At 36.8% G+C, this 27,886-nt stretch overlaps 1 protein-coding gene across 1 annotated transcript in view; it reads right to left on the reverse strand.

The window, feature by feature from the left end:
* The window catches only part of LOC117672473 (uncharacterized), a 201,825-nt gene extending 175,156 nt beyond the window's left edge, over positions 1-26,669 (reverse strand). Inside the window, exon 1 of the mRNA XM_087890311.1 lies at positions 25,985-26,669. Within this exon, the coding sequence (XP_087746437.1) occupies positions 25,985-26,144 (160 nt within the window). The 5' untranslated portion in view covers positions 26,145-26,669. The remainder of the gene's footprint in view (positions 1-25,984) is intronic.
* Between the last annotated feature and the right edge of the window lie 1,217 nt (positions 26,670-27,886).

Consider the following 27,886-nt stretch of genomic DNA (forward strand, 5'->3'; position numbering starts at 1 on the left):
CCCTGAACTCCTAAAATCTTTTATTATCAGAGTTTTTTTTTTTTTGATTGATCGTTGTTTCCACCATCAAAATTCTTCCTTCCTCATCAGAATAAATCTGTTTAGAATTCATTGACTCTTTAATATATAAGGCTATTCCTCTCTTTTTTTTGTTGTTGTGCTGATGTAAAATATAGTTTCCTAATTTTTACACATCTACGAAAATTGAATATAGAAATAATCTGTCTGCAAGAAACACACATAAAGAAACAACACTATAAATTTTTAGAATGCCCCAAAATTGGGAAACTATATTTTACATCAGAACTCCTAAAATCTTATGTAGCTCTGGAATCTTACATAGCTAAAATAGATGGGATAATTAGATACAGATTGTCCAGACATTGATTCTAAGAATGTAATAATCCCTAAAATATTCTCTGGATTAAAATAATGACACATGGGAACAGATATGACGCTTCTTAATTCATTTCAATAAACAAATATTTAAATATAAAACAGAAATCATGCTTCCTAGATAAATATGGATGGAGCCTCATCCTATCATACATATGTGCCCTTCTTTGAGCTAGTATAAATTAATTATTTTAAATTAGTGCACTATATAATTTTTATAATCTGCTGATCCAGCTTTGCTAAAGTTTTCCTTTGTGCATGTGGACCTGGAATCTTTGATCACCCCTGATTGTTCCAACTAGTAAAAAAGCAATAAATAAAATGCAGCAGTTTATTTGCATTTGTCCACCTTAAAGAATATTGTCAGGTTTGGAAATGTCACTAATCTTCAGCAGCTAGCACTGTTGAAGACTAGTGACATGTGGATCAGAGAAGTGGAGGATAGTTAATATATAATAAAAGAACTAAAGCAAAAATTCTCAATAGTAATTGAAGTTTCCATATGTGCAGGTCCTGTTCTGTTCTGTTCTATTCTATTCTATTCTATTCTATTCTATTCTATTCTATTCTATTCTATTCTATTCTATTTGTCACCATGAGTCAAAGGTACAGACTCAAAGGTGCACCAAAAAGATCAAAAAGTGTAATATGCAGAATAGACAATGAACAGAGTTCTTCAGGTGATATACCAAATATCATTATAATATATTAACTTTACATTAGAATGTTACATGTCTGAATTACTTCCCAATACAGGTAGTTCTTGATTTATGAGCACAACTGAGCCCAAAATTTCTGTTGTTAAGTGAGGCATTTGTTAAGTGAGTTTTGCCCCACATTACGACCTTTCTTGCCGCAGTTGTTAAGTGAATCTGCCTTTCCCATTGACTTTGCTTGTCAGAAAGTCGTAAAAGGTGAACACAGGACACAGCAACCATCATAAATGTGAACCAGTTGCCAAGCATCTGAATTTTGATCACATGACCATGGGGATGCTGCAATGGTTGTAAGCAGTGGTGGGATTCAGCCAGTTCGCACCACTTCGGGAGAACCGGTTGTTAACTTTCCGAGTAGTTTGGCAAACTGGTTGTTGGAAGAAATCATTAGGACAGAGAACCAGTTGTTAAATTACTTGAATCCCACCTCTGATTGTAAGTTTGAAAAATGATCAAAAGTCACTTTTTTCCGTGCTTTTGTAACTTTGAATGGTCACTAAATGAACTGTGGTAAGTCAAGGACTACGTATATGTATAAAATATCAACATATATATCAGAATTTCTTTTAGAGTATGTCTCTGTTTTGGTTTGTATAGATGTAGTGGTTTCAAATTTTCTTACTACTGGTTCTGTGGGCGTGGCTTGGTGGGTGTGGCTTGGTGGGCATGGCTTGGTGGGCGTGACAGGAGAAGGTTACTGTAAAATCTCCATTCCCACCCCAATCCAGGGGAAGGTTACTGCAAAATCCCCATTTCCTCCCCAATCCAGGGGAAGGTTACTGCAAAATCCCCATTTCCTCCCAATCAGCTGGGACTTGGGAGACAGAGAATAGATGGGGGTGGAGCCAGTCAGAATTTTTACTACCAGTTCTCCGAACTACTCAAAATTTCCACTACCGGTTCTCCAGAACTGGTCAGAACCTGCTGAAACCCACCTTTGATGTAGGTATATATAATTCAATATAATGTACAAGCATTTCCTTTTTTCTCGGCGTAATATGCATTCCAATTCATTCAAAAAGTTTCTAAATAGTAACATAATGTTCTTGTTTACTATGTTTTAAGAACATTACTGAAAAAAAAACTTCTGAAGAAGCAACATTAAAGAATTAACATTTTTTTAAAAATGAACAACAAATATGCAATTGATTCTGTTGTGGTGTTTTATCACTGCATTTAAGCTTTTACTTCAAGTTAGTATCAAACTGCTAACATGACACTGATAACATAAGAAAGAAAAATAGTATAAGCATTAAAATGGGTAATTCATGACAAAATACTGCCATTAAATTTGATTCAACAAGCTGTCCTTTGGTTCAACTTTTCCAAACAGTAAGGGACACACAGGATGGTGGGTTAAATGTAGTTGAGACTGCCACAAATCGGGCCTCGGTAGTAATTAATGTAGTTTAATATGGTTGTTAGCACACATCTCACATAACAGATAATGTTCCAGCGTGCCATTGATAGAATCTTTCAGCACAGCTTTAGGAGATCTACCAGGCCCTGCCTAACTTGGTTAGGTCAAAGAGTTGAACCATGTGTAATTCAGAACAGAGGAGGTCCTAGAATCACTCGACAAAAACAATTACACTACTTATTTCTCTCTGTCCCTTGCCCTAAATTCACAAGCTTCACAGTTTCAGTGGAGTCCATCTCATTCCGCCCCTGGGCTACAAAACCACGTAAAAATATCTGGCGCTGAGTTTATAAATTTAATCAAAACTAGAAATAGTAGACAGGCCAATTGAGGTTTTACCATAGATCCCTGGGAAAAGTCTAAATTCTTGAAGGCACTTTTGTCTAAATTCTATGACCCCCTCCCCCATTCCTACTACATTGTCTACAACTCTCGTTAATCATCCTCTTTCCCAGTAACAGAAAAAGGAAAACTGCCTGCCTTCCAGTTTTCCTCTCTATTATTCTTATAACTAGCATTTAAAAAGAGAACAAATACTTTAAATATCCTGCAAAAAAAGAAATCACTTACTTGCTTTTCCATGCCTTGCTTTCAGTTTAGGGCTCCATCAACAAAAATAACAAAAAGTTTCTGCGTGTAAGACATGGCAAAAAGTGTGGATAAATGGATGTTACCTCATCCTAATTTACTTTCTGATTTAGCAATGCAGATTTTCAATAGACAGCTGTTATCATTTCATGTACATGGTATTGGCAGGCAAATGCTCACATCCACCAACAAACACTGGTCCTAAAAATAACTCTCAAATTCTGTCCCTTAATGTATAAAGGTTAAGCCAACATAAGCTTTGGAAGTCACTCATAAGATAACAAATAGATGAAACCCAAGAATTGGCATTTATTTCCATTAAAGTTAATGCTATTGTTTCCATTTGTAATACAATTTAGGATATAGTTATCCTAAAACTGGTATTTTTGAGAGCAAATATCTTAAACTAGAATGTTTTGACTGAGGAAAAAGGATTAGAACAATGATGCCTTCTTCTGAATGCAATGTTTAATCAAACTGAAGCAGAAGAAATTAATTTATTGTTTCATCTACAAAAACAATTTATGGCCCAGAATTTCTGCTAAACCTCTCAAACCTGATGAAAAAGGCTGTTTTAGGAGACAGGAGGTGTAGAAGGAAAGAAAATAGAGGAATCGTTGGGCAAATTGCCTTTCACTTATGCAACACCTAATCCTCACAACATCTGGATAAGCAAGTCAGTGCTTTTAGCAGGCTAGAATGTGCTGGGAGTTGGGAGTGTCCTATCTCTTTGGGCATTATCAGAAGTTGATCCTGGGAGACATTCACTTATCCCCCTGCAAATTATTCTGAAAGATTCCGTCTTGTCTCCCAGATTATTTAATATGTGTCTGAAGTTACTAGTAGAACTCATTTGCAGCTTTGGAGCTCATTTGCATTTGTGTGCTGAGGAGATACAACTATACTTCTTCTTTCCTGAGAGCTTAGGGGTGGATATTTCACGAATCTCCATAGGCAGAGATTAGATGTGGAGAACAAGATGAAGCCGAATTCAGACAGAGTTGTTGCTTATTTAAGGGACTGGATGCTGCATCAATACATCCAATTGCATAGCAATGATAGCAAATGGGAGAGGGAGGTGTCTTGTATTAATTTCAGCTGATTAACCAGTTGTAGATTTACCTGGGTTTACTGCACCACAGCCTTCATGGGGCAGTCTTTGAAGATGGTCAGGACATTGCAGCAGGCCAAAGATGTAATGACATGATGTTAAGTGGTAACTCTAAGAGTATCATGAAACCCCTGTGTTGTTGTTGTTGTTGTTATTGTTGTTGTTGTTATTGTTGTTGTTGTTTTTAAAAAACTACTTTGACTGCCAATTGCTTTCCAAGCCCTACAGTCGATTGTTCTGTATACAAATCCTTTTATATCCTAACCCAAAATTAGCTGAAGCATCACATATTTCTGTATAGCATTCCTCATTCCTATAGTATTCAATAGATTATTTTGCAGAGTATATCTAATATCAACAGCATATTTGGGGGGAAGGTTCCTCCTCTGGTAAGGACTATACTGTAGTATAAATTGCCACTAGAGTTGGCTTTAGGAGTGTTAGGCTTTCATTTTAACATTAGATTTAGAATTTTAAAATAATTTTAGAAATGTATGTATGTTTTATTTTTTGTAATCCATTTAGAGCCACTAAAGTGACTGTCATACATATAGTAATAAATAAATCACTATTATTAGGAGAAAATTACAATTCTATATGTATGAATCCATGTGTTTGTTTAGATATCTTATATCTATCTCTCTACTTATCTATCAGTCTATAATGGGCACAATCCAGAGTTATTAATATCAATGGAGAAAAGATCTGTGGTGTTTTCATCTGATATGGATTGGCTTGAATATACAGTATATGAATATAACTTTGTATTGTATCATGCATAGTACTCATATATTGACATTATTCCATTAGCATTAGCTTTATTTTTATGATTTTTGTAAGGTCGATAAAACATTCTGTCCAAATAAGCTCAGAATCCAATGTAATTTAATAATGCGATTAAAGTTCAAATTCAATGCCCTATTGGGATTTCCATTTAAATTCACAAATTGTACAATATATGCTCCCAAAATAGTGTTTAGATCAAACATACCACAAAACACTGCTTCCCAAAAGACCATGCATTTGCTGAAATAGTATTTAAAATTAGCATTTGATTACTTGCATCATCAAATTAGTTTATTCTCACGTGAATTTTATAAACCTATTTCTTTTTAAATAGCCTTTTTAAATAGTAGAAGACACTTAATCCTAAATCTTTGGTACTAGTTCCCTTGCATTATCTACTTTCTTCCAACATAGCTGTAGTTCATAATAGATCAGTGAAGTCAGTCTGAAAGCAGTGAGACAGAAATCATGCCATATGAGCAGTCCCAGAAGGAATACCTCAAGTAGTTCATAACATATACTCCAGTTGCCTCTGGCATTGGCTCTTGGATTAGTGTCATATATGTGTCAGTATGAAACAACATAAACCATTTGTTTATACATTCTCATTACTCCTAGTTATTTTACTGTACTTTCTATTTGACATTGACTGCATATATCAATGCACTCATTGCAAAGAGTTTGCATTTAGCTGCTATACATTGAACAACCAGGAAAGAGAAATAGCTGGAATTCTTCAGCCTGTACTGGGAAATATTATACTCCCCTCAACAAAAAAAAGTAGGGGATCCTTATAACAGACTCTATATACTGGTCTGGCAGCTTTTGCATGGCACTAGTGCTAACAATTACAGACATCTGCAATTTCATATGCAGTTAACTGTTAGCTCCCACTCCCCCAATCCATTTTATATTGTTTAATTAACTGAGAACCATATTTGAAATAGATATGCCTGAAACATCTTTTGCAGCAACTATTGGACAGAAACTAGCCACATTAAAAACATTTAAAAATCACCATTAGCTGAAGAAAAACTGAAATTAGACAAATACATCCTGTGGGCAGCAGTGAATTGTTGAATTCGCTTTCTCCAGATTAAGAATACATCTGAGAAGATAAGGCATTCCTCCCGAATAAGAATTCTTCATCAAATACATATGTGCATTGTCCATAAATGATACTCCAAGGAATATTAATTCCTAACAAGAGTGTATTTGTATAAGAAACTTGGTTCTTTATAATGAGTCATTAACTAGTTTTAGGTAGGCTAGTCTTCCTCATTCTGATGATGTCCCAGATGTGCTGGGTAACAATTTCAAGAATGTTAAATCAGAACGGCCAATGTTCTAGATCAGGGCTGTCAAACTCGGTCAGGCCGGATGGGTCACGCGTTGGCCATGCCCACACCCGGTTTAGCGAAGGGGTAAAAAGTCACGATACATCACATGACGACAATGTGATGATGCGAGTTTGACACTCCTGTTCTAGATATTTCAATCCAATACATTTAGAGCAGTGTTCCTCAACCTTAGGCAACTTTAAGGTGTGTAGACTTCAACTGCCAGAATTCCCATTTATTTAGCATGTACCAGATTGGAGAGAGCTAATAACTTAATATAAAATAGAATCCTGTGCTTCTCTTTAAGTGAACAATTCAAAGCAGAATCTGGAGAATGGTTTGGGTTGTGATTTAAATCAACATTATCACTAACTGCAGCTGGAGGCATATGTTCACTCCACAGGTGGTCCTTTTAAATGTAAGTTTTGCTTTCCCTGTACCATGTTGAAAATCTACTTTAGCCATTTTTGTACCCTTTTTTTCCCTGCTGAATAACCATTTAGTAATTTGTATACAGCTTTGTGTTGCAAACATAATGCACTTTTCTACTCAGGAAGGATTGAGTTACATTTTTGGAAAAAATAATGGCATACAACAGAATCACTCAGGCAAAGATACTCTAAATCAATAATTTAAATATAACTATTTTTTTTTAATTTGATTTATATCCCGCCCTTCTCCGGAGACTCAGGGCGGCTTACAATGCGTTAAGCAATAGCCTTCATACTTTTGTATATTTTATACAAAGTCAGCTTATTGCCCCCACAATCTGGGTCCTCATTTTACCTACCTTAGAAAGGATGGAAGGCTGAGTCAACCTTGAGCCTTGGAGAGATTCAAACCAGCAGTAATTGCAGGCAGCTGTGTTAATAACAGGGTGCTTAGACCACTGTACCATCAAGGCTCTAACTATTTGGAAATAGTTTTTCTGCTTTTCTGGACTTTTTTCAGCTCTTTCAGCCTAAATCTTTATTGACATATTGGTTTGAATGAGATTAGATTATGTCCATTATCATTAGATTATGTCCATTTTGTTTTCCTTTTTTTAAAAAAAAAAACTTGAATGAACCAACACAATGTTCTGATATAAAGCAAGCTTTGTAAGGTTAACTAATGTAATCATAGGCTATTCATATGCTTTCTGAATACAGATTATTGAATATTTTAATATGAGGAATATTGTATGAGTTCTCATTCTTTTTGAATTACCAATTATGGCTATAGTATTGTTATGTTCAACATGGTGTCTCAAAATGATTGACAAATGAAAACCAAGCCAAAGAATAAACAATGCAATGACAATCATAAACAAATGCAGAAGAGCAATAAAAACCTGCTTCATACCAAGCAAAAACATGAAAAACAATATGTTAAAGCCATCTCTTAATACATTAGAAGTTTTTATTTGTTGCCAAAAGATCACTCCTTTAGGAGTTAAGTAAGAAATGACATTCACAGAATATACCACCATTCATAATTCAGAAAAGGACAACAGGTGATGAACAATACCAATGCAGGTAAGGAACAGAAAGTTGATCCCAATGTACAATTATTCCTGTCAGTAGATAAAATTAGTGATAATTGTACTTCAATTTGGATTTTACAGTCTATTGCTACAAATAAGGGCAATCACAAGTGATCGTTTGAAATTTGTCAGCAGAAAAATTAGTTTTGCAATTTGGTCAAATTTCATCAGAGTTAGCAGGAATTCTTCAATAATTTCTTAAAGACAGGACTTCTCATTACCATTACCGGGGGGGAGCCCCCCTGTAATGAAAGTGCTCCCTCATAATTGAATTTAATTGAAACATAGGAAACCAAGGAGAGATAATTGTTTAATGAAAGACAAAACTTTCATACATATATTTTGGCCACATTCTAAGTAAAGGAATGCTACATCCATGGTTTTTTCTTTTTAAATAATTTGTAAAGCAATTTGTTTTTTACATCTGATTGTAAGAAAAATTATAGAAAATAATGAGAGTTTCTCGCTCCGATATTAATTAGTGATAATTGAAATGTATTTCTTCTTCTGTTACATGGAGACATGGATTCTTTTGCGGCTTTACAGAGTTTGACTCTATTAGGGCCAATTTTCATAATTCTTTTTTGTGAAAGCATCATTTCCTATCTTTCTGATTAACACTTGTCTTGAATAACTTTATTCGTTCCCCAGTGTTCATTTACGGTAAAGTCTTGCCTGAGCTAGTTCCTTAATGCACTGGCTCTCTGCTTTCTTTGCTTAAGCATTTGTCACTCAGCTAGACAAAATGAGCTTTGTGTCAGAAGTCAAAATAAGGCATAATTTTGTCATCACTCTCATCAAACCAATCGTGATGTTTATCCTGAATAAAAGTAATCATAATAACTTAATGCACTAGATCTTCAAAAATCTTTCATTTGGTTTCAGTATCCTCATCTATATACAGTTCCAGTTGCATAATTTTATGAAATCCGTTCTAAAATTCAGGCAGCTTTCTTTGCACAAACCTCTTCACAGTGCAAAGCATACTACTTGCTTAATAAAAGCATTCTAGCACACAGCTGAAATTAACCACTTAGAATTGGGTTGGGTTGTAAAATTTAAATTAAATAATATTTAGTTTAATTGATTAATCCAAACAGGTCCGTTACCATTCATTCTTTGGAAAGTTTGCAACATCATAAATAATAAGAAATGGCTGAAAAGAATGAGATGCCATCTACTGATCAATTACATAAACTCAAGAGTAAAGTTACCAATCCGGGAATCCCAGAGGATTTAATATGCCTCAGCATGCATAAACTAGCCTACTCCAATATGAAGGGTTTTGTACAGAGCAGGTATCTCCTGCAAGATACCTATGGATAAGAAGATACTATCATAAACTGAAATAACCAAGTCAGTCAGGTGGATGTTTTGTACACAAAGAATTCATAACACATCCTTTCTAAGCAATATGAAATGCACATCTTTAGAGGAAATAAAAATGAAACTGGCAGGTAGGTATGGTGAAATAAAATGGGGGAAAATGATATATAGTTAATAAAAGAAAGATTATTGATTTTATTTGATATTATGGAATCTTTATGGGATAAACTGAAGTCTGCAATATTACTGGGTTTGGTCCATAAGAGAGACAAAGCAATAAATTGATTCTATTTTCAGTGTTGTCTGTGCTTTCTTTAAAAGAAGATATGAAGAGAGTCAAAGCCACAATACTAATCACTGTAAATGAAATGTATGCTTTTTATTCCGTTAATTAGTCCCTCCCTCTAATTGTCACATTTAATAACATCAATTTAAAATCTCACAGAATCCTGGGGGTACTTCAGTAGTTTTAGAGAGATTTTCTTGGAAGTGAAACAATATCAGGCAAATTGCTCTGAATAAAAATTTCCCTATTGCTATAAAACTTCTATTTTATAGGTAAGAGAAAGACTTCAATATCTTCCATGTCTGATCTTAGAAATGGCAATACTCAGGTTTACCAAGCCTGGGACAAACATTCCATCACAATTTACTGTACATTCTATAAGACCATAATGTGCCCTTTAACGTGCTTATATGATCATTCACATTATGGAAACTCCTTCTGGATATTTTGTGGAAAACAGAAAAAAAATATAATTTATGGTTTGACAATTAGACAGGATACATTATAGGGGGAAAAAAGAGGCATGTTGTAGCTTTAGAAAAAAGAAGTACATTTATAATTATTTTTATAACTGCTATAAAGAAAATCGGAAGCCCTTTCCTTATATCTTTTTTCTTTCTTTCTTTTTTCTTTTCCTTTTTTCCTTTTTTGCACTTTTAACTTTCTCTTTGATTTTTCTTTTTTTTTATTTCTCACTTTTTATTAGATTGTATTAGATTGATAGTTATCTTTTTAAAAAAAAATTAATAACATTATAAAAGATCGACATTATTTTTGTTATTTCTGATTGTCAAAGACTTTCCTGCATTGTAGCTCCAATAATATTACAAGTTGCATTTAAAATAAAGTGTTGTGCATGTAGCTTAAAATGCCCTTCAAATTCCTGACTGGTTGATGTAGTCTTCCTTAGCAAAATCTTAATGTATAGCAATTTGGAAGATTGCATTCCAGATGGATGCCTGACTGAGGATGGGTGGATTAATTCTCTCCTATTATTCACTTCACTCTCCTGAACACGCAACAGAATGACATTTTAGTATCAAGTTACTGATTTGCCTCTAGGTTTAACTAAAAGCTTATGTTAGTCACTTTCTTAAAAATTTGATTTCCCTTAAAGGTGACCTGACATAAAAGAATTGGTTTGCACCCTTGTCTTCTTCTGTATGATAAGAAAAGACTGGTGAAATAATTATTTTTACAAGATATGTAAAAAAATAAATATAAAAGCACATTAAGCAACAATGAATAAAGGAACACTATATAAAACTCATGACACATATTAATAATATAATAATCTGATATTATATTATATATATTATTATATTATATATTATTATAGATAATATCAGATTATTATATATTATTATCCGATATTATGTTGATTGCTTATTTAGTATCCTATGACTATCACTAAGGGTTGTATCTTATGATTTATGATGAAAGTATTTTTATGATGACTATGATCATGTTTTATCATTTATAGCTTTTATGTACACTGAGAACTTACGCACCGAAGACAAATTCCTTGTGTGTCCAATCATACTTGGTCAATAAAGAATTCTATTCCATTCTATTCTATATCCCAAAGTGTTCCTTAAAAAGTTTAGGCCAGTCCAGCTAACCTTAAATGCCTTAAGAACTAATCATTTTATCTAGGTTGTGAAGGAAGTTAAGTCATTTAAATACTGTGTTAATACATGTTTTAGTGGGCACTAGAAACAACTATATACCTAAGAATAGTTTGGTTAGGTGCCAAGCAAAAATTGGTAAGAATAGTTAGAACTATCTAGCTGAAGGTGATTTAACATTTAACCATACATTTAATGCGTACAACATAGCAACTCAAGTCTATTTTAAATTAATGATTTTTATCATTAATTTGTAACCAATCACATTCATAATTTTGTATTTCCTTGTTGCTGAATTATAAATGCTTCCAGTTTCCTGTTTATTGGGGTCTTCCCATGGAATGTTACTGAACATGCCCATGTGCGCCAGATCTGGCTTTCCAAACCCGTCATAAAGTATTTGGAAACTAAAGTGTCAAAATATTCATGACTGGGAAGACATGGTAACAAGGTCAGCCAATGAATAGGCATAGCAACTAGGTCAGCCAATGAGGTCTGCTCTGCTGAATTGAAACTGAAGCTGGAAGGAGCCTGGGCGTGTCTCTGTATTAAGCTCTGAGCTCTGAAGCTGCAAACTTGTCTGTCTGCTGTACTCTGCTTGTGTTTTGCTTGTAACTGCTACATTGGAAGAATCTGCTATTGGTATTGTAAATTTACTTCATGTTTTATTATGTATATAAAGAAGTTGAATCCTGCTGCATCAGTCTGCCTGTGTGTGCTTTCTGGATTTGATTTTTGCAACAAACTCTGACATAAAGTCCTCTATGGTCTTGCTTCAGTAGATAAAACAAACCTCATCTTGAGAAGGGAGAGAAAACTTGTAAGTTGCAAATAGGATCGAACAAGAGCTCCATTGTATAGTTCTTTCTCCCACAGTAAGTTTACATTATTTTTCTTTGTTGAAACTACTAGAACTTAAATATACCTTTTTCTAGATCAGGGATAGCAGAACTTTTGGGCTCGGTACATTACAAATTCAGAAAATGCCTAATTTGATTCTGCTGGCATGTTTCTCTCACATGCACAAACAAACCCAAACAAAAGAGAAATAATTCTTTACATATCCATTTATTTTAAAAAGTACAGTCTAAACGTGTGTGTGATGCCCAGGATCTGCTACTTCAGTGTCCCAAAAGTGCTTTTTCAAGAGCTGAAGATAGTGATATTTTGAAGAGAGGAGGGAGCACAAAAGGATGCAAACCGATCGATATACTGTCTGTAACTGTTGGGAATGATGATGTTTTTATGTTTTATTTTTGTTTTAAAATAAAAAAATGATTGCAAAAAAAAAATAAGAAGCTTCTTGGATGAGAAGTGAAACATCTTCAAAGAAAAACCAGAAAGACCAGTTGCCTCTTGAAAAAAGCACTTTTGGGACAACCATAACCTGGGTGTCTGAGAATCTCCATAGACATTACCTTCAGGTGGTATTTTCTTTCGACTGGCCCCTAAGGCCTACCTTCTTGCTTCTTGAAGATGCTTTGGAGAATGCTATTCTTCAGTCTCTGCAGCCTCCAAAAACCACATGAAAGAAGACTCATTCTGCAAGGTTTTCAGAGTCCCTGGAGGCCAACGCGAGAGGCCTTCTCACACAATCTCTGGAGGGTCCAGACACCATGTATTTTTTAAGAGGCTCTGGAAGTCATTCTCAGGTGGCCTCCAAAGCCTCTGAAAATCATGTGACAATGAGGCATGCTCTTGTACAGTCTTCCGACCCTCCAGAAGTTGCATGAGAGGTGAATGCTGGTATAGCGCACAAAATGTTGCAGCATTTCACCTTTGACACGCATGCCGTAGGACTGCCTCTCTGGCCTAGTTCGTTCTTTGTGGATTTAATTCACAAGAATAGTTTATTACAAATAAGTAGCTGTTTATAATTATTTAGCAGAGGTTTGATTTTAAAGCTAGAATATATTAATTTTGCCAAAAATGTTCCCTGGAGGATTAAAAATTCCAGTGCAAATATTCTCCATATAATATACTGTGTTACAGAATAAGAAATGACTCTAATGCTGAAGTTCACTAATATAACAAACAAGTATTCATAAAAGAGGGACTAGCTCTTTTAAATGTGTATTTTATCACTGCATATGTCTGATTATCCCCAGCCAAACATAAACAGTGTTCTGCTGCACCAAGGGAACGGAAGCAGGGAAGTTAAATTTTATAGAGCAATGGAATTGCTACATTCACAGCGCTGCTTATGCACCAGAGTTTAACACCGACAAATCAGATGGTGCTGCTGTTAAACAACTTCACACTTCTGGGCTCCCATCTCTGGGGCACATTTAACATGCCAGTCAAAGAGAAGAAAAATTAACTCAGCATAGGATTACTAGATAGCTGAACAGGCAAAGGACACTGACAATTGGAGAGAAGGACAAATGGGGGGGACCGAGGACACAAACTGTTTAAGTTTCCTGGTATGCACAACAAAAAATACCTGCAAAAAAAAAAGGCCTATTTAGGCCTAGATGCATATGACATTATTTTTTCTAGCATCAGACAGACTTTTTTTCCCCCTGAATTGAAGGAATGTGCTAGAGAAATTAAGAGGTAAAAGTCTTCAGCGAGTAACTGATTTAAGGTTTTGTCAATTTCAGGCAGCAGCATAAACAGGCCAAAGGTTCTAATCAACTCATTAAAGTCACAGAGTGAAGCTTGTTAACTTGCCATTAGCATTTTTAGGGAAGCCCAGCTCCACAGATAAAAGCTGTTCTGGAAGAGATAAGCTTGTTAGATACTCAAAAGACCAGACAATGTTTGTTTTTAAGGCTAGGCCTGCCTGACAGAAGACATGAGGAGAAAAAGGAGGACCTATCTTCCTTTTGCAGGACACGTGATACCTCAGTGTCCCAAGACAGCACAACTACACTGGTAGCCAGATGTTTAGCCTCGATTTGGCATTTTTGTCCCCCTCTTGAGTCCTTCCCAAGTACCAAGCATAGGGAATATTGTTGTTTGAAGGTGTTAAAGGTATAATTGCAGGATGTAAACTGTTCCAAGTAAAGCTGCTTTTTCCAATTGATTGGCAATGATTTTGTCAATGCGGATGTGGTTCAAGTGGTACTCCAGATGTTTTGGGATTGCACCAAAGTGCCTATCACTATTGGTGCTATCTTTGCTTTCTTTTGTTACAGCTTGTTGTGGTCTGCCAGCAGCATGCGGATCTGGCAGCGGAGTCGGACAATGAGGAGGCTGGGGAGGAACATGGGCCAGTTCTGGAGTCTGGGGAAGGCCCAGATGAGGGCTCTGCATCGGAGACAGAGATGGGGCCAGGGCCATCTGAGAGTGATGCACGGACTCCAGAGCCGCCAGAGTCAGACAGCAGAGAGGCAAAGGAACAGGAGGAACCTGTTCCTAGTGCATGCATGCGCAGAGCTTCCAGAAGGCAAGAGCAGCTAAAGCAAAAGGGACGACTCGGGAGTAAGTCCAGGAGATGATTGGCCCCTCCCATAAGGCTTAAAAGAAAAACAAAGGCACTTGGGCCTTTTGCAGGAAAGCAACGTTGCTAACTCTGTTTCCAGTTGGCATCTCTTGTTTGTTTCTGAACTTCGTGGGGCTTTGCTAAGTAAGGCCTTTGGCAACGTGTCAAAGAAGATAAAGGTTGGTGATTATCCTGAAGGACTTCTTCCGAAGGACTTGTTTTGCAACTAATTGGGACTCAGCTGGGAATAAACGTAATTCTCAGCTGTTATAATAAAATAGGGGTTTTTTGGGACTAATTGTGTCTTGTAATGACTCAGTAAGCCTAAGTCACACCATAGCTATAGACCAGGGATGTCAAACTCACAGCCCGGGGTCCAGATGCATCACGCGCTGGCCACGTCCATGCCCAGTTTAGCAAAGGGGGAAAAAGTCACGATATGTCACGTGACGACGCTGTGACGATGCGTGTTTGGCACTCCTGGTATAGACTTTCTATTTGCAAATCTTTGTAGTTTATTATTTGCTCTAGTTCTGTGTCTTCTATTCTGCTGTCTCCAATGCCTGCCATGTGTACTATACAGACTTAGTTTTATTATTAATATGATTGAAAACAAAAGTAAACATTTAAAATGTTTGGCTGGGCCAAAGCTTTTATTGTTTACAGATGTACTGAAATCCATATTTGATTTAAATTAACCACTGTATTCCAAGTTCATTCATTGATTTATTTCACTTATTTCTTTCCTAACTACACTTTTGATGTATAATTTAATTTCTTTACCTTTTTCCTTGTGGGCATCTCAATGCACCTTAGAATATTGCAGTATACAATAGATATTCATTTCAGCGATCATGTACCTCATAATAAGAGTTAAACTGTAAGGTAAAAGATAGGCAATTCATATTCTGTCACATTGCATCTAACAGGACTCATTCCTACAATGTAAATCCTAAGGGTTGCCCATTTTTATTCTGAAAAGGAAAAATATTAAAAAGTTCAAAAATCACTTTCTACATTTTCAAGGAATACAGACCCATGTGGTCTAAAATAGCAACATAATGATCGTAACACAACAAACAAGCAATTCTGTATTTAAAAAAATAAAAATAAAAAAATGTGTGAAAATATGTAATCATAGGTAAAACAACTTTAAAATATTAACTGTTCAGAAGGCAGTCACAGGCAATCTTGGGTACTTAATTCCCATTATATCACTATATCTCAAATTTTTGAATAACTACGAAGTTTTGTTCAGGTAATATATTCTGCTTATATCTGCTTCCTGAAGGGTCCTGGACAGCATTTAAAAGGGTATCCTTCTATAAGCAACCTGCAATAGAAAAATATACTATTTCAAATAACAAATTCATTTTCCAAAACCTGAATGTAGCAACATACTGTATTTTTCCATCTATAAGATGCTCCCTTATATAGGATGCCCCCCCCTTTTCTTACCCAAAATTCAGAAATCAATATTTTAAACACTAAATAGAAGACATTTATTTTGCAGAGTAAGACATTTGCTTACTGGTAGAGGTATTTACTTTTTTGTTTTCTGATATTTTTATGGGCTCAGAACACTCCAACATTATTGCTCCATGTCACATCTGGGCACTGGCTACACACTCTCCTCAGCATCAGCTGACGTCAGTTACATAAGGCTCGTGATTGGAGGAAACCTTTTAGTTTGTCTCTGCAATCGGGAGTTTTGCTTGTGAGGCTAGTTTGCAGAGATAAGGTATCGGCAGTCTTGCAATTGCAGTTCTCTTCTCGGCCCCCCGTAAGATGCACCTCCATTTTTAGGTAAATATTTTTTAAGAAAAAGTATCATCTTATACACAGTAAAATATGGTAGTTCTCTTAATCCATTCTAAGTGAAAGACCAAAAAAGACAATATGTACAAAAAGCCATTGAGACAAAGTGCCATCCTACTATCTGCCTTATTTATTGCTGACTGATCCAAAAATACAGTAGTCCACCAGTTATAAAACTCTGCCTTGTACAATGGAATTGGGCAAGCTTTTTTTATAGGGTGGGGCTGTTCCTTTTGTAGGAAGGGAAATATTTTTAGAAACTGCAGATCATAGCATAAAGTGGCAGGAATAGCCAGGCATCATGTGAAAGGCAGAAGTTCTGAACTAAATAAGCCAAGAATGTTTTTTCTAGATATGGAAAGAGATGCATTCTCTTCTGCTTTAAGTATGCTAGGCTATCTGAAAATTTAACATATTCTGCTTTTGTACATTCACATATAATATTTTATCTTGATTTTCAAATCCAAACATCCAGTGGTGGGATTCAGCTGGTTTGGGATGGTTCGTGAACCGGTAGTTAAATTGCTGGGTGGCCCCGCCCCACTCCACCCTGCTCCTTCCAGGAGTCTCCAAGTGGCCCATTTTTGCTCCCAGGAGGCTGCAGGGAGGTCTACTAGGCACGAAATGGGGTGCAGGGGGTGCAGCGACCTCCCATGGCCTGTTTTCGCTCCAAGGAGGCTTCAGGGAGGCCTACTAGACCCAAAATTGGGCATGGGGGGGTTCTGGCGTAGGCCCCCCCGGCCCATTTTTGCTCCCAGGAGGCTGCAGAGAGGTCTACTAGGCCCAAGACGCAGCATGGGGGAGTGCAGTGCATCCCCCCCATGACTCATTTTTGCTCCCAGGAGGCTGCAGGGAGACTTACTAGGCCCAAAACAGGGGGTGGGGAGGCGCGTCCCCCCCAGGGCCCGTTTTTGTTCCCAAGGGGGTCCATGTCCACCATGGCCACCCCCAGCCAACCGGTCATTAAGTCAGAGAACCGGTTGTTAAATTATTTGAATCCCACCACTGCAAGCATCTGTTTTCTAAAAAGAAAAAAAGAACCAAAATCACATTTAAAACTTTGAAAGGCATAAACTTGGGACCTCTTTCTTTGTCAAGAAAAAAAAAGTCAGGAGGAAATTAGGGATTGCTACCAGGCTGTATATTGTGGATTGCATACCTCTCTTTAAAGCAGGGGTGGGCAACTATGGCCCTTTTATGACTTGTGGACTTCAACTCCCAGAATTCCTGAGCCAGCCATATTAGTTCAGGAATTCTGGGAATTGAAGTCCACAAGTCATAAAAGGGCCATAGTTGCCCACCTCTGCTTTAAAGGGATCTAGATCTTGCATCAGTTTCCTGGAACTAAGCATGAAAACAAGATGTAATCTTAGAAATTAATAAATTTCTGGACCTGCTTGTTCCAGAAAGCTTGTGGGGATCAATGGTATAGATGGCCATCCTTACAGTGGGTCATTGTGTTGTTGGTAGGGCTGTATTTCTTGGTATGTCAATGGCTAGGAAATTAACTGTCACTGTTGGGAGGGGATTTTTTCCCCAAAGCTTTCTGTTTAGCTCAGGGGTGTCAAAGTTGCATCATCACGGCGGCGTCACATGACGTATCACAACTTTTTACCCTTCACTAAACTGGGCATGGGAGTGGCCAGCGTGTGACGCATCCAGCCTGCAGGTTTGACGGCCAAGGTTTAGCTCATTCTCAAATGAGCCTTTTTGGAAATGAGCAGCATGTCAATCCCATGCATATATAGCCATACATAAGCAAGCAAGCAAGCTATCCTATTTGAGTTTTACAGGGAGTCAAGAAATGTTTTTGTCCAGAACTATAACAACACAGTCAATCCTCTTTCAAAATTTCCATATAAAAGGGTGGCATTTTAACTTTACTCTGCAATCCCAAACATTACATCCCATACGATTCTGAAGGATTTGAGAATCAAGTCTTTATCAGTCCCTAACCTTTCCAACTTAAAAGAGAGACTTCTGCCATAAATAATTCTGGACTCTAATCTCTGCCTATATTTATGCTTTTATCTTTCACAATTCTGACTGGTTTTGAGTTTAAGACTTAACACAGCTATCAGGTAACAGACAGATTATTTTGGCAAGCAAATTGGAGACATGTTATTCATCTGCCTCCGCTTAGAGGCTTGAGGAATTTTCTTGTGCTTCTCTATAAAATTGCATGCAGCACATCTTCAGCAGTTTACATGAAGCAGTGTGGCAGTGTTGCGTTAGTAGAAACAAAGACAAATATTTCTGACAGTGGTGATAATAAGAATATGTCTTACTAGTTTGGCTCTTCCAAACAGCATATTTGCATCCCAGCGTGTATATTATTAAGCTGAGTCTCACACATTCAATAATTGTAGATTCAGAAGTACCATTCTGAGTTGGACATATTTAATTAAGAATAGAGACTATAATCAATGAGATCTTTATGGCATCTTTGGAATTGCCCTGTTTACTTTGACACCCGAAATAGCATGAACATTAGCACAAAACTTTACAGCCACAATTTAATTGGTTATGTGTATCAACATTAAGTACATTTAGTCCACTGAATACCAAGACAGAAAACAGTAGCCTTTCATTATTCAAATATGCATTTTTTTCCCAATGTTCTGTCATTAAAGAAAACAGAAGTCATTTATGACATTCCTGTTTTGATCCTGACACCTAATAGTTTAGGTTCAGATTTGCACTCAACATTGCGATGGAAATAAGTTGGTGATTTTCTCTGGTTTTAACTTTACTCTGCAATCCCAAACATTATATCCCATATGATTCTGAAGGATTTGAGAATCTTTTGAGGACAGCATGATACTGGCAAGGGACTTTCAGGGGAAGAGGTAATATGAGAAGATTGCCAGCCTGATGCCTTTCTCAATGAAAAATCTCCATTGGATCTGTTAAACCTTTAAGTTAGTCAGACAAGAAGCCTAAATTATGAATACTAACACTACCTTTATTGTAAGGTTTAGGTAATAGAATCTTGAAAATCTGAAAGTATCTCCTCCCTCCCTTTTAAAGGTAAAGGTAAAGGTTCCCCTCACACATATGTGCTAGTCATTCCCAACTCTAGGGGTCGGTGCTCATCTCTGTTTCAAAGCCGAAGAGCCAGCACTGTCCGAAGACGTCTCCGTGGTCATGTGGCCGGCATGACTAAACACCAAAGGCCCACGGAACGCTGTTACCTTCCCACCAAAGGTGGTCCCTATTTTTTCTACTTGCATTTTTACGTGCTTTCAAACTGCTAGGTTGGCAGAAGCTGGGACAAGTAATAGGAATTCACCCCGTTACGTGGCACTAGGGATTCGAACCACTGAACTGCCAACCTTTTGATCGACAAGATCAGTGTCTTAGCCACTGAGCCACCGCATCCCTACCTCCCTTTTACTCTCCCCCAAATAAGGGAGGACTGCTTCTGACATGCTTCCCACACCCCTTTAACATCTATGGGCTGAGTAACTTTTACATGATGGTTATGTATGGTGCAGCTCTTCCTCCTGTCTCCCAAGGTCATCCCAAATACCATTACCAGTTCACATTAGAAACAGAAATGCTCTTCCATTCACAGATGGGCAAGTCTGGATCCAATTAGATGTATATTCTTTGGTATTATGCCTAACTTAGACTTATATAAGTGAGTTACTTATCAAACAATAAAGCCAGGATAAAAATTTAATAAATAAGTATATATGTCCACCTTGTATGGAAGACCTATTTCTCATGTGAGTTACCCTATGGATTTAGAATGGAGTCTTAAATCTGCAAGGTATTTAATCTGTGCATTAAGGATTTCTTTTTCTTTTCTTCACTTTCCTTAATATGTAGAGAAAACGGTGGCCCTCTTGAAAAGTTCCTAGCTGGCTATGCACTCAAGTTGCTTTTACTACAAATCCAAAGCAGTGGAAGCTAACAACTAAAATTCATAATAGCACTGCATATACTGTATTAACATTTCTTTAGAACACATTGCTGCTTTTGGGGGGAAAAAACATTAAATCCCCAATATGTTAGACAGATCCTTTTTTAAAAAGTCAGAATACAGTTCTAAAGTTCACTTGGCCTTGGTTGTTGGATCTACAATTATTAATATCTTTTATAAGAAATGGGAACCTTTCCATCATAATACCTTTCCCAAGACCAAACCCAAAAGTGAGTAGCCATTCACAGATATTTATTTGCATACATAATAGCAACACCCATACCTACATGTAAATGTAGTTCCACAACATAGAAGACAATGTTAAATTTCTCTCTCTGTCTCTCTGTCTCTCTGTGTGTCTCTCTCTCCATGTGAGTGTTTACTGTACGTACTATTTAAGAAGGAAAAACTTAAATTTAGGATTTGCCATCTAGAGATGAAAAGATTCCCTCAAAGCATTTAATGTTAGTGTGAGACTTCTTCAGCTTAACTGCTATGAAAAGGTTCAGCTAAGTAGATGGTAAGGCCTGATCAGGAAATTCCTGGAGACCATCTCTGAGCCATTAGGTTATAAGTTCTCCATCCATGTTTTATATGACTCCAAATAACGGACATTTTGAAAACATTTTGAAGACAAACATTTACATACAAACAAAGTTTGCAGGTTTTTGTATATCACAATCCCCAGCCCTGGAGGTTTCTGCAACTGAGATGTAAACATAAGACTAAGTCTGTTCTCATGACTAACATCTATTTGAATAAGAGGGGAAAATTAACATATAAGATCCCATTACTGATAAGAGGCCTATGAGATAACAGAGCTGAATTATTCCTAAAAGTTAGCAAACTAAGCTGACGTTAGTTGACAAGATGAACATTAGGCTAATGACGAACACCCCATTCAAGCTGAAGATGATTAAAGCATGGGTGGGGTGCGTTAATTATTAGGTATGATCTGATAAACTATGCCTCCTCATGCAAATCAACAGTTTAAGCCACTTTTTGTTACTACAAGTTACTACAATATGCAAGGTATGTATATCACCTATTTGTGCCTCACCACAACACAGAATCCTGTGCAACCATGAGAACAAAAATACATGATTAACTTACACCAAATGCTACCTTTGAAGAAAAAGGATTTATTCAGGTAGAATTCATTGAAAAAAAAAATCTATTCGTTAAGTAATAAATGGAAACTGAAAATTTTAATTTAAGAATAAAAGAAACATATATTTACACTTTACATGTCTTTCAAAGTACATATGTAAAAAGAGATATCTTTGCCTTTATATCCTTTATAAATTAATTTATAATTTACAGTACAAAGAGTTGTATTTCAAATTTTATTTGTTAATTCATATTCTGAAGGTAATTCTATCTGATTGCATATTTTCCAGAATCAGACAATCCAGAACTTAAAATTGTAGTATTTTGTAAATTAGCCATTAGACTGCCAAAAAGGATTTTTTTTCTTCACTTTAATAGCTTAGTTAGCAAGAGTAATGAAAATGAATATATATTGACCATTAGCAGCCTAGCCCGAGGGTCTTTCATGATAGGGAGTAAGATCTTGTACATCCATTCATGAACTTCAAAAATAAGACTATTCTTTATGGAAAAGTTTATATTAACTCAGAACTCTTGTCAGAAGGATGACTGGACAACACAGGAAGAAGATATGAACACTGAACATTGACTCAAGAGGCTGACCTCCCATCTTTAAAGCCACATAAATAGAATGCTAATTCAAACATATAAGGAAAAAATTTAAATATTAAAAAAAAATATTGCAGTTCCCATTCTTTCTTTCCAGCACTATACAGGAAAGGTCTTAGCACGATTCAGGTAGCAGTGTTTTTTCCTGACAATTTGTCATCTCTCTGCGGTAGCCCAGGCCAGACAATAGACTTATAGGGACTGTTTAGGGTACAATAACAAAATCTTGAAAGACTGGCACTCTCTTCCTGATTTTACACCAAAGAGAAGCAAGGTGGGTTAGTTTGAGTTTCTTTATCATTTTTTCCTCTTTTGGGGGGCTAAGCTGAGTTTACATAACTGCCTTTTCATTCCTCTTTTCATTCTTCTCCTTTTTTATTTTTTTAAAAATTATTTTATATTCCATCTTTTATTACTTTTACAAATAATTCAAGGCAGCAAACACCTTTGTTCTCCTTTTCCCCTCATAACAACCTTGTAAGATAAGTTGAACTGAGATAGAGACTGGCCCAAAATCACCCAAGTGGCTTTCAGGGTTAAGGTAGAACTTGAATTCATGGTCTTTTACTTTTTAGCCTGATGACTTAACCACTAAACCAAAAAAGCAAATATTGCCATTTTTCTACTTTTACTCCTATTGTGTAAAAATACAGAAACTCCAGTGATAAGATTAAAATACAAAGAAATAACTTGCAGCCTCTTTTCCCTTATATCAGTTGGTTACTCAAAATCAGAGCCTTAATAGCATTATTGTACAGTTTTAAGGTGTTCATAAGTATTCCAGAACTAACTTATTCCTTATGGAATAAGCAATAGTTCAGAAGATATATATCAAATCAAACCAAATCCTGGAAGCAAAGTCTTTCACCTTTTCCAAAACTTTCAAGATCCTAAACATGATCCCATGTAGATTTTTTAAAAACACAACTTTTCTTAAAATAATTGTCAATATTACCATATTCCCTCACAGTGTAAATAGCCTATCGCAACATTTTAAATAATTTTTGACATGAAGACGTATGAACACTTTAATTTCTCAACATATGGACAGACTTAACCATAGTTTCAACTGGGAAATTGTGACCACCTTAGACCAAGCTGAGAGAATTCCTGGAAGCCTGACACTCTGACAAATTTGCCATCAATAGACACATAGACATAAACAACATTTACATGCTGTGCAAAAGAGTACCAACAGAGACAATCAAGAAGCCAAAAAGGGAACAAAACACCAAAACACCTTCCACCAGGAATCAAGACCCAGATGAGCATAGATTAACACCAAGATTAACATCAGACCAACAATCAAGAAGTAAGCAATTGAGAAACTCCAAACAAGCTAGCCCAATCAAAGAACCTCCAAGACCACTTCCACCAACATTGAGAGGGCAAACCACTGGAATATAAATTGAAGACAAACGTCATTCCTTACTAGCACTGAAGATGTTACCTAATTTGGGTAAAGAGACATCTGAAAAAAACAACCAAGCTCAGAGAGCATCAAGGATCCCCAGTTCAACCCTGAGCTACAAAATATTCTCCTTCAAATAATCCCTGTCTATTTTTAACACATAATTTTTTGGCAAATACAATATCAGCTTCTTGGTAATTCAAACTAGCTGAACCCTAGTGTGAGGCCCAGAAAACTGCAATTTAGTTTCAGCATCTTGAACATTTCCAGGTGACTGACAAAGCCATCAGAAGATAAAAAGCTGGGATTTAAAAATCAAGTTTAAGGAGATGTTAAGTTTGATTAAAAATCCCAAATTTTTATGGTCTGCTAATAAGGCAAGAGGTAAGAATGCTTAATAGTCCAATGATCACAGGATCTCACATAGTTTTCACATATACATCAGTGGTGGGTTGTTCCGGTTCGGTCCAGTTCTTGCGAACCGGTAGTAAAAGCGGCGGGAGGCTCCACCCACCCACCCAGATGTCATCATGGATGATCTGTGCATGCGCAGAATCGCAGATCCCATTGCGAACTGGTAGTAAAGGTAAGTAGAACCCACCCCGATATACATGTATGTGGTAAATAATAACAGATCAGGAAGGAAGGAAGGAAGGAAGGAAGGAAGGAAGGAAGGAAGGAAGGAAGGAAGGAAGGAAGGAAGGAAGGAAGGGCAGATAGACAGATTGATAGATTGCCATTCTTTTCTCATTTTCTCATTTCCACCCTGCCTGTACAAACTCAGCAGGCCTCTGGATACAGCAGTAGTCTGTTGAACCAACAGTTTTTCTACCACTAGGCAGGTAGAATGATCTGCCCCAAAGCTACAACGCTTAACCAAGTCTTTCAGCTTTTGATCAATTATTCCTGTTGGAAATATCTTTGTGATTACCAATCTCTTTCAGCATGGTGTGTGAATTTACACACATCGCTGTTTCACCTGTGTTTTAAATAATCAACCTCATTAACTCTAGTCATTAGTTTTTTTCTCCATAAGAAGCCCCATGAGCACATCCATAAATAAATGCCCCTTTATAAAGCTATGGAGCTGTAACAAAATTATGAATAGATTAATGAAAAGGGTTGATGTGGGTGTTTTATGTTTTTAAGTATGAATGGGGGTGGGGGAAAAGTCGTACCTGAGCTGCAGTTCATCGCTTCACAATCCTTTCTGAAACTGTATCCCTACTTTGGTTTCTATAGCAATGGTGACGCACAGGTTTCCTTCATGATGGGAACTTTAGTGCGGGCTCAAGGTGTATAGTAAGTGGCTGTCACTCTTTTTTCTTAACTTAACCTCATAGGTCATTCCCATTTTTTTAAGGAATCAAATGGGTTCCTAACTAAAGCTATATAAAGGATGATCAGCCTTTGTCACTTAAAAAAGCCAGACTTCTAAACAGCTGCAGTCAGTTATACTTTGAAGCTGAGAGGCATTTTAACTATTAATTGGACAGGTGGAATTTTACATGCTACCTATAGACTGAATTTCTATCAGCCAAGCGGGGGAAAAAGGACAAGTGTATTTGGAAGAATGAGATGTGCTCATTTTGGAGATGAATTAAATGTACAAGAGTCACAGAGAAAGATCAATAGAATATTTAGAGACTAAAGAAGCTAAAGTAAGACACCTCTAGGCAATACTTTAGATAACTAAATGTCTATTATGTCTGCAAATCTGACAAAACTATATAAGATGAACCAGCCGCATAAGAACTAAATGCTATGAAAAGAAACAGAAACAGTGTTTGAAAATGACTTGGAAAAACTCCCAGAAAATTTATGGCTGGCAGGAGCTTCGTAAAACTCGAATCCAACAAACTGTACTGTGAACTAGAAACATTGCATAATTTGAAATACATTTCTAAGTTTTTCCTACAGGGCAGACCCATGTCTAATTCTCATGGGGAAAGTCAAAAACATATAGACGAAATAAGTTATTTATAGATAGAGAAATTTTTTTGTGCCTGGGAGTGCAAGTGCAATATAACTGCAGGTAAATATGTTTTGGGGAAACGTTTCCTAGAGAAAAGGAGCCAGGATTAATAAAGAATGCCTTCCAGACATAGCTAAGTCAAGACCAACAGGTTGTTTTAGTTAGATTGCTATTGCCTTGGAGGGGGATTCTTCTCCTTTTTTTTTTCTTTTTGCCCTTCCTCCCCACCCTACCAGGAAGGGGTGCAGACAATATGCTGATAACCAAGAAATAAACAATTTTTATTTCTGGAGTGTCCATTGACTTGGCATGATGAACATGCGGTGACAGAGAGATGCTTCACATTTCCAGTGAAGAGAGAACAGGACAGATGTTATCAACCGCTAACTGATGAGTAGCAGGTGTGCAATACGGGAGGGGCGCCTTTGCAGTCACACTGACTCCAGGAGTGGCCCTGGATGACTTTCACTCAAAGGGAAAGATTTATCTGAGTCAGAGAGTTAATTACACAACAGCAGCAACCAAATGAAGCAATAGCTTTGGCACGGTGCTCAGGCCCACATGCGTTACATTAATGCACATACCTGTAACAGCAATGCTTCCTGCCCAAGTGGGAGATTTACCTCCGGGAAGAACAACAGACACTGTTACCGCCATTTTCTCATCATTAGTTTCCAAAAAGTCAAGCTTCATTACATGAGGAAAGGCATTGTTGTTTTTAAACAGTAACAATAATAATGTCATGATTCCCCAGGTTTTCTTTTCTTTTTCCTTTCTTTCTTTTCTTTTCTTTTCTTTTCCTTTTTTTTTTTTTTTTTTTGCTTTTCCTTTTCTTTAGCAGCAAAGCAAAAATTGTGTTTTATTGCTTTAGAGCTAGTGAGGCTGCAATTTCAGAAAGGCAATTTAATGTTAACTATGGCACACGAAGTAATAGAACAGGCAAGGGCCATTCTCAATTATATTTCAGTGCAGGTGGGATTCAGGTAAATTACAAGTTCAGGTAGAAGGCAGGGAGAAAAAGCCAAAGTGAATTAAAGTTCTACCTTGGTGAAGCTTCCAGCTGGTAGCCATACACATAATCACTTGTGTGGTATTTCTCATACTCTAATTTGTGCTCTGGTACTAAGGCCCACTTCTTTATAACTGCCTATGTGCATTTTATGCATTTTAAGCCATTATAAATCTTCTTACTCTGACATTATTATATGGTGCAGTGGTATGCACATTTCAACACTTTATGCAAAATCTTTAAAATGGCCAAATCACAAGGAGGCCAAGGACAGGCATTTACCGTGACTGGTATCAAGGAAGAAGCAAGAAGCATTGTGTCAGCCTTCGCTTTTTCTTTACTTGCTTGCTCGGCTGCCATTGTAACGGGGGGAGGGGGGAGCTATTGGAATGTCTGGGAGGGGGGAAGTGAGCTGGTGGAGAAGAGCAGAGAAAATTTTCTTCAGCATTTTCTTTGAAGCTGATAACAACTCAAGGTCGACCGACGTGGCACAGCAGGAGGATGGCACCATCGGACGTTGCACCCCACATGACCCCTGGGGAAATGTGGATTGGATAATTTTCGCTGGACGGTTAGGGGAAGAGTTTTGGGGATGCTTTCTATATGTAATTTTCATGCCTTTTGCCTCAGACCTTGCTTTTCTTTGGTTGCATTCAGTTCATACTCAGTAAAAGTACTTTTCTCTATGAAAATGGAGTCAGGGTTTTTCTTTCTTGGGTATTGAAAGGAGACATTGGGGTTAAAATAATAGACAAAAATAAAAAATGTGGTCTTTTATAATACTTTCACACTATGAAAAGGCAACTTAGTTCAAATGTATTTTTTGTATATGTATATTTCTTCCCTCCATGACAGATATATATCAAATATTAACACAGCTGCCTGCAATTTCTGCAGGTTCGAATCTTACCAGGCTCAAGGTTGACTCAGCCTTCCATCCTTTCTAAGGTAGGTTAAATGAGGACCCAGTTTGTGGGGGCAATAAGCTGACTTTGTATAAAATATACAAAAGTATGAAGGCTATTGCTTAACGCATTGTAAGCCGCCCTGAGTCTCCAGAGAAGGGCGGCATATAAATCAAATTTAAAAAAAAATAGTCTGTGATTTGAGCGGTATGTTTGGGGAATTGACCACTGACATGGTCTTTATTACCATCATTCCAATACCACAGTCAGAAGGGATTCATCACAAATTCAGATGTCCCAGTTGTCTCTTTTTTATTTATTTTTTAACTCCAGAGCAGAACTTTCAGAAACCTGCGCTATTCATGGATTCATATATAGTGGTACCTTGATACTCATTGTTAATTGGTTCCAGGAGGTGTGATGAGTACCAAAAACGATGAATACCAAACATTTTTTTCCCATAAAGAATAATGTACAAGCCACAAGCCATAAGTTTTAGCTTATGCATTGAGTACCAAACAAACAATGAGTACTGGGATGAAATTTTCACATCAAAATGCATTGAGTACCAA

This window comes from Pantherophis guttatus, chromosome 3 (genome assembly GCF_059756535.1).
Source record: "Pantherophis guttatus breed Tessera chromosome 3, ASM5975653v1, whole genome shotgun sequence".
In the NCBI taxonomy this organism is placed as follows: domain Eukaryota; kingdom Metazoa; phylum Chordata; class Lepidosauria; order Squamata; family Colubridae; genus Pantherophis; species Pantherophis guttatus.